This window comes from Phoenix dactylifera, chromosome 13 (assembly GCF_051530095.1).
Source record: "Phoenix dactylifera cultivar Ajwa chromosome 13, Ajwa_hap1_PhDact_Kaust_v1.1, whole genome shotgun sequence".
NCBI classification, from domain to species: Eukaryota; Viridiplantae; Streptophyta; class Magnoliopsida; order Arecales; family Arecaceae; genus Phoenix; species Phoenix dactylifera.
Window position 1 is genome coordinate 4,762,533 of NC_143202.1, and position 7,915 is coordinate 4,770,447.

At 38.7% G+C, this 7,915-nt stretch overlaps 1 protein-coding gene across 1 annotated transcript; it reads left to right on the forward strand.

Moving 5' to 3' along the window:
• The first annotated feature begins 524 nt into the window (after positions 1–524).
• Positions 525–6,617, forward strand: LOC103700890 (membrane-anchored ubiquitin-fold protein 4-like). The gene is made up of 4 exons (XM_008782791.6): positions 525–801; positions 874–1,133; positions 3,309–3,479; positions 6,286–6,617. Exons 2-4 carry the CDS (start codon positions 1,004–1,006, stop codon positions 6,339–6,341), a joined length of 357 nt encoding a protein of 118 aa, XP_008781013.2. The 5' UTR covers positions 525–801; positions 874–1,003; the 3' UTR covers positions 6,342–6,617.
• The last annotated feature ends 1,298 nt before the right edge of the window (positions 6,618–7,915 follow it).

Consider the following 7,915-nt stretch of genomic DNA (forward strand, 5'->3'; position numbering starts at 1 on the left):
TGGTTTGAATGGAGAAGGAATACAATTTTTGAACGGAAAAAAAGAGGAACTTAATGTAAGAAATTTAGGGTAGAGAAATTCCGATAGATTATTAGATGTTTTAAGTGTTGGTTGCCATATTACGGCCCATAGGCCACATAATCAGCTAGATAAAACTCATCATCATCGGTAAGATGACAATGGTGCCAAGAAGAATCTTCGGTAAGAAAGTGATTAGGGTCGGGCGAAAGAATGGCATTAAAATAGAAGTAAAATGGTAAGAACCTAATTTGAGGTTTTTGAAGTTTAAGGACTACTTAGCAACACAACATAAACCTAGTGAACTAAAAAATAATTTATCTAATAATTTATAATTAATATAATTCATTTTTTTAAATAATAAAATAAAATAAAATAGGTGTGCTCAATATTTTGGGCCGACCGACGCGTGATCTCGTGCATGGAATCAATTTGGTCAAGCGGAGCGGGCACGGAAACTCTGGAGGCACTTCCCTTCCCCAGCCGTATATATATCACGCCACTTTCTTGCTGCTTTCTCTCTCTTTTATTCGCACCTCCTCTCGCTTCTTTCTTCTTTTTCTTATTCCCACGGCCCCGCTCTTTCTTGGACCAAGCCCTAACTGTAACCCTAGGCCTAGCTAAGCTAACAATTATTTACCGTTCTAGGGTTTCGCGGGTTGCCCTCTTTCCCGGTTGTCGGTGATTTCCCTCGAAATCCCCGCGATCCACTGCGATCCATTCGAAGAGCCGCTCGCATCTCGCCGATCTGACCTTCTTCGCAGCTGGATTTCATTACCAAAGGTGCGATTTTTCTTCGTTTTTTCGTTTCTTTTTGTGTTAAACTGATCTGTTTGGTCACTCTTCAATTGACAGAGTTTTCTTAAGTGGGTGGATTCCTAATTCGGCGGAGCAGAGGAATTGGGTGCTTTTATTTCGTGATCTTTGGCTGGTTTTCTCGGTGATCGGAGGTAGATCGGAGTTTGGAAGGGTTTGAAGGGATCAAATGCCGGAAGAGGATCTGGTCGAGCTTAAATTTCGGCTCTACGATGGATCCGACATCGGTCCGATCCGGTATTCGTCCTCCTCTACGATTGCCATGCTCAAAGAAAGAATAATCTCTGAGTGGCCGCGAGGTAGGAGTTTCTGTTCCCTAACCTGGGCTCTTGGATCTTTTATCGTGAAATTTATTTCTGTAATTAGTTCTATTTTCGGTTCTTTACCTGCTATGCTGATCAATTCCAGGGAAATAAAAGAAAAAGAATATTTGAATTCTCAATCTGTTTTTTTTAATTGTGGTTGTTTCAGATTTCAAGTCAGCTTAAAGATCTTGTTTTTGATATTACATGCGAAATCTGGCAGTGTTATTAGAATGGAACTTTTTTGTTCAATTATTTTCATGAGTTTTTGTGCTGTGATGAAATTGTTGGGTTCATTTAGAACTTAGAGCATTTGTAATCATGCCCACTCTATTTTCTTCTTTTATAACTTTTTTTCATTAATACTCCACAGTAATTTATGCTAAGTACTTCAGTTTCTTTAGAAAGAGCTGATTTTTAAATTCAGCATCTTTTTATTTGTTTGTTTGGTGTTGCTGGTGGTGGGGTAATGTAGTAGCCTTTCACTAACTAAACTATTTCTTGCTTGTTTTGGTTCCTTATATCTTTACTTCTATTTATTGTGCCTATTTGGGTCCTTGGTAGCTAAATGTCAGAGCTGAGACAGTTTTCTTGAATACGCATTTCTGAATTTTTTTTGATGGCTATTTGCAGTTTGGTGTCATAGTCTATACTCTATAGGTTGCAAGTCACTGATTGCTGACTTCTATACACATTGAGCTCACTAGTCTTGGTAGTTTTCCTCTTGAAATCTTCTGCCACCTCATTTATAGCAATTAATTTGGTTTCACACACATGTTCTGGTACTGAACAAGTTGCCATCTCCATTAATATTATATCATATTTCATGCCAATCAAGACAATACTGGCATCCTTTGCTTATATTGTCCATATAGACATGTCTTGCATATCTTACTCATTGTGTTGTTATTGTCTGTCTTTGCACATGTTTTGTAATTTTGAGTCAAAATGCTGGTTTGCTTTCCAACCTAAAAAACTCTCAGTAGAAAACTGACTTGTGGCACTCCAATGCCCATGACATTCTCATGCTTTTGTTATCTTAGTTTCTTATTGGCATTTTTTGTGATCGTTCGATATAAAGTTTTATGTCTTAGATGATGTGCATCTCATATGCCCAGAATTCACCTTATTATCTGAATCTAACAAAATTTTTCCTAGTTAATTTCTAGGATATCCCTAAGTGTATATGCTATAAAATCATCTATCTCTTCTGTTAGATGAACTGAATGACACATTTGATCATGCAAAAAAAAAAAAAAAAAAGAAAACACTTGCTTGCATATGTAAGACTCCAATAAACATATATGGCTTAAATTCTGAGCAACAAAAGTGAACCTGGAGACATGATAAGCATAGTTGAGTTCAATCATAATGTTTGGAAGATTGAAAGGCATGGGGAGTGAGAATTAGAAGTGAGTATGTGAGAAGTTAGGAGGTGGACACTAAAAAGTATATGATGATGGTAAAGAGGTATCTTGTTCAGACTTAGACGTTGGAGGTATAAAGGACTCTGTATTTTTTGTTGATATTGGGGTCCTGTGTATGGAAAATAATGTTTTATGTGCTGTTTAGTTTTAAATATTGTTATAGAAGGTTTCTTTTCAAAACAAAATAATAATTCTATATTTGAGGTAAGATTTAAACATTTAGTGGCAATATTACTGTTATAAACAGCGCATTTGAGGAAGAAAGATGCTGTATTCTTTATCAACATAAGGAATATTTTCTATCTGGAAAAGTAGATATGTCATGTACTGTTTTTGTCTCTGTACTGTTGTCACACGACGAGCCTTCTGATGGGAATAAATATAACAATTCTTGCTCCTAGAATGGACTTAAACTTTCAATTACATTGTTAGTTTATATACGGTTCATTTATATTAGCAGGCTGTATAATGTACTGAAGAATGCATCTTCATTAATCTTTATATGGTATACTTTAAGAGATATATGGGTGTTCTATGTCCACAAATAGTCAAGAATAGGCTCAGAGTTATTTTAATATCCTTTTTAGTAATATCTGACTTCTAAAACCTTTTCTTATTGTAAATTTTTGGTACTTATGATTTATGTAGTGATACTGTTTATTCAAAACCCATTTTTTGTTATTTTTATCTTACTGTTTGTTGTTGACTTCTGTTGGCATTTGATTAAAAAAATATTTTTATGTAGATAAGAAGATTATACCAAAGGTGGCTAATGATGTGAAGCTGATAAGTGCGGGGAAAATTTTAGAAAACAACAAAACAATTGCCCAGTGTAAACCACCTTTCGGTGAGCTTCCTGGGGGGGCTATCACCATGCATGTTGTTGTACAACCATCATCTACTAAGACAAAAACAGGTCAGTTGGTCCTTCTTGTTTGATGCCATAGGCGATGATCTCTAAATTTTTTTGAGTTACTTTTTCTCAATTTTGATGCGTGGAGAAGTGTTGTCCAATTCCAAGTTGTTTTTTTTTTCCCTTGTGAAATGACAAGTTGACTGATATTTGAGAGATAGCTTTAGCACAGCATAAAGAATGATTCTCAATGAACGCCAGTCGGAATTTTGCATTTAAAATTAGTTATTGAAATTCTAGAGTTTATCGAGCCATGTTCGACACATTTTGCACCGGTAAATTTTAGTTGGGGATCTAGATTTAAAAGTGCTTCTAAGAATTTTATTCATTAAATTGGTAGCTCTAGTGGATTTGAGTATCCAACAAACTTTTGTGTTTGTGAGCATTGTTTGCTTGGTGTGAAGCATAAAGAGGGAATACGTGACAAATTGCCATATGCTTCATGTATAGGGGTTCTTGGTATGATAACCGTGAAATTTATTTATTCAAGTATCTCTATATATACTACAATATAAGTAGCATAGCATATGTAAACAAATTTAAGCTATCAGATCCTTGCTGGATGCCATTAAGACAAACTCAAGCCAAGTTCATTTATGAAGAGCAAGAATCGACCGTACATGCCAAGCCAAATGGTCCTTTCAAATTGTCTCTTTGCATGACATATATGAAACTTGTGTCAACCTAGAGAAAGATTGGCATGTTGAATGTATAAGTGAGCTTGCTTTCTTGCACACAACAGAAAATGGGCTTGAATGATTGGTTTAAGCCTTCCATATGTTGCAAGATCTGTTTGTGTCTTACACGTTGTAAGATACTCATTAGTGCATGCACAAAAAGGTAACATGATCTTCCAACCAATCATGCATTAAACTTGTGGCAGGTACACTGGTTGAGACAAAGTTGAGTTAAAGCTGGGTCGCATTTCGAGTATCAAATATAACATTCTAGCTCGGGCCTAGCATGATATCTACATTCTGGGTCTGCAAATGGACTGGCGTGATATGATCAATGTCCAAGTCACGTCAATCACTACCTAATTGAGGGATATAGTGGGGAGAGAGGGAGAGAGAGAGAGAGAGAGAGAGAGAGAGAGAGAGAGAGAGAGCCTTGGGAAACCTGTCTATCAGGTAAATCCATAGATTAGAAATTAAAGCTATCAATTAGAGGGGAGCAACCTTCTCGGAGATGGAGGCATGGATTGAGAAGTGTGGGGGGGAATGCTTGCTGCTTCTTTTAGAGTCTCTCCTCCCACCACATCTTGCAGATCTTCACAAGCAGTCTTACCACTGTTACTTCAAGGCGACCTCGTATTCTTCCAGTGGTCCTCCACATGACATGTCTATTGCCCCTCACTTTCAAAAATGATTAAGGTAGGTGAGAAGAGTAGAAACACTGGAGTAAGGGCACAAAACACTAAAGTTGGATTGTAACATATGTAATATATAACAACACTATTACACATTCATAAACTTATCATTTTTATATTAAATTGTTGGGGGAGCAAGTTTGTTTGCTTTACCTGAGCATGGCTCAAAATTTGTCTTGCCATAAGTTTTACCTCAACGTGTCTTGATTGGGCAAATGCATATACCTGCCTGTGTGACCACTTGGTTGGGCTGCCTAGCCTGTGCGCATGTCTAGAGGAAGCTACTTTGCTGTAGATTTAACTTGGGCTGTGCTGACCTGTTAACCATGCCAGGCCTTACATGCTTGGTGAAACCTTGCATACCATAGAGGTTTGACATGTGTTGATCACACAGGTTGGCTCATTGACCTACCAAAACCCCGCGAAAAAGTTCTAAATACACTTTAATTGTGGCATGGAGCTCCTTCAGATACTCTTTTAACTTTGTACATAGAGCTAGACAGTCATGCAAGTGATGGAGCAAATCTTAGTTGATGAAGAACTTGTGTAGATCAAGAAGATTGATCTTGCATGGTATTCCTGCAGAGAGAGAAATTAGAACTCCCGGATAACATCATGATGATTCAAACCTTAGACCTCAGCCATGAGGATGAGGACGAGGATACTGAACAGTTGGACTGAGCCTTGGTTGGTACAAATTTATTAGCTTAATAGAAATTTTAGGGCTGGGTGATGTGAGTGTGACTTGACATCATTGTCTCATTGCATGAGCTTCATGAGTGATTTTATTCATATATAATACTTCCTTCAACAGGACAAGAATGCATCTGCATTCTGGTATATAATTGACTTTTAACATGATATAACCAAGCCCTGGTTGGAGTATGCGAACCTTGTGAAATATTGTGGGATTGAGCAAGTTAAGTTTGGTGTGAATTAATTTTGTTGCCTGTTTGCTTGTTGATTCTTGCCAAACTGAACTTGTATATTACACTTTTTTCATCTAGGCCAGTATGCATTAGCATTGTGTTATAAGGTTGGCATTTAACATTAAAAATGTGTACCTTATTAAAGGTGTTAAGGTGGAATAAACCTTAGAATTCTTAACATGGAGCAGTTTGAAAGTCTGTTGGAGAGGATGTTTGGCGAATAATATGCTCTTGCCTATACTGTGATATAACTGTTCGCATTATAGTTTCCTTGTTAGTTTACATTTTCTCGTAGTCTCCTAGCTATTTCCTTCTCGGATAAATTTCTAATTAATTTCAAAATGATTAACTATAGATTTCTCTCTAGGCATGAGTATTAGCCCAAAGCTCATCTATTTCTTGGTATTACCTAGGGTGTGCAACAATTTGGAATTAACCAAAGATTGGATATTTTAACATACTTGGAGTTTGTAATGGCCTAAACTACTTGTTGCTGCTTTCTTCTGAACAGAAAAGAAGGTTGATGACTCGCCAAAGAAGACCACCTGTTCCTGCACCATATTGTAGAGTCAGGAGCTGCCTATCTTGCTTGTGTTTGGCATCAAGAGTACCGTTATGTGCCATTGGGTTAATGGAGAATAGGAGAACATCATGATCACTTTTGGTAGTTCTGGTATTGTCCTCGAGGAACCCAATCCTCCCTGTATTGTTGCCCGAATGCTGTTGTGCCAATTGGTATTGGTGTATGTTTTGTGGTATTGTTGTGAACCAGGTTGATGACAGAGGAAGAGATGATCACAGGTTCTATATATGAAATAGTTCGTCTCAGTGTATTTGTGTTCAGACATTTTATTTTTCTTTATTTTGATCATATTGTGTATAGTGTCTGCATGAGCTGTGCATGGAAGAGTTCCGTGACGTCCCTCCTCTCTGTCTGTGTGTTTCGTTAAGAACTGTTTGCATATCAAGAAAAATATTCTTGAAATTATGGTTTGAGATAATCTTTAGATAAACTACACATAGGATGAGATAAATCTTAATAACACTGTATTGATGTCCAAATTCTATCAGATCATGTTCTGATAATCCGGAGGTATAGAGGGTGTAGATCAACGGTGGTGGGAGATATAAAATCAGCTACCATGGAGAGTTGCGGATATGCACATAGAGAAGAGAAAGGCCTGCTAGGATGGCTCCGGCCAGACCTCCTTCGATGCTTAAGTTAGACAATTCTTTTGAATAACAACGTAAAAGAGAATAAAAACCATCAGAATAAAGTGATTTCTCAGGACCGTAAGGCCTTGTGTGCCTAGCTTGAAGTACTCGAGCTGGAGTGCTCGGTATAACTCTAGTCAACGAATATGCATCTCGGTCTTCGAGAATTCACACCTTGGTCGCTAAGGATGCGCGAACTGGGAGCTCGGTCGGAGATTATGTGTCACGGTCTCTAGGAACTTGCAACCTGGTCTTTGAGGATATACAAACTGAAAGCTCGGTACGGTTTTGGTCGGAAGACGCGCATCTCAATCTCTAGGGACTCACATCTTGTTCTCTAAAGATGCGCGGACTGAGAGCTTGGCATGGCTCTAGTCGACGGTCGTGTGTTCCGGTTTCTAGGGACTCGTATCTTGATCTTTGGGAATGCGCATACTAGGAGCCTGGCATGGCTTTGGTAGGTGGTCGTGCGTCTCGGCCTCTCGGGACTCGCATCCTATCTCCAAGGATCTGTAGACTAGGAGTGCAGACTTGGACCATGGCATGCCTCTGGTCGGCAGACGCACGTCTCGATCTCCGGGGACTCGAGTCCTAGTCTTCGAGGATTCGTGGACTGGGAGCGCGGACTTGGAGCATGGCAAGGCTCTGGTTGGCGGTCGCGCATCCCAGTCTCTAGGAACTTGTGTCAAGGATGTGTAGACTAGGAGCTTGGCATAGCTTTAGTCGAGAAACGCGCATCTCAGTTTCCAAAGACTCGCATATTGATCTCTATGTATGTGTAGACTTGGCGTTTGGCATATTTTTGGTCGGTGGTTGCGTGTTCCGGTCTCCATAGACTTGCATCCTAGTCTCTAAGGATACAAATCTTATACACACGGTATTCAAATCTCGACAAGCATGGAAGCACGGTGTTCACGAAAGTCGGA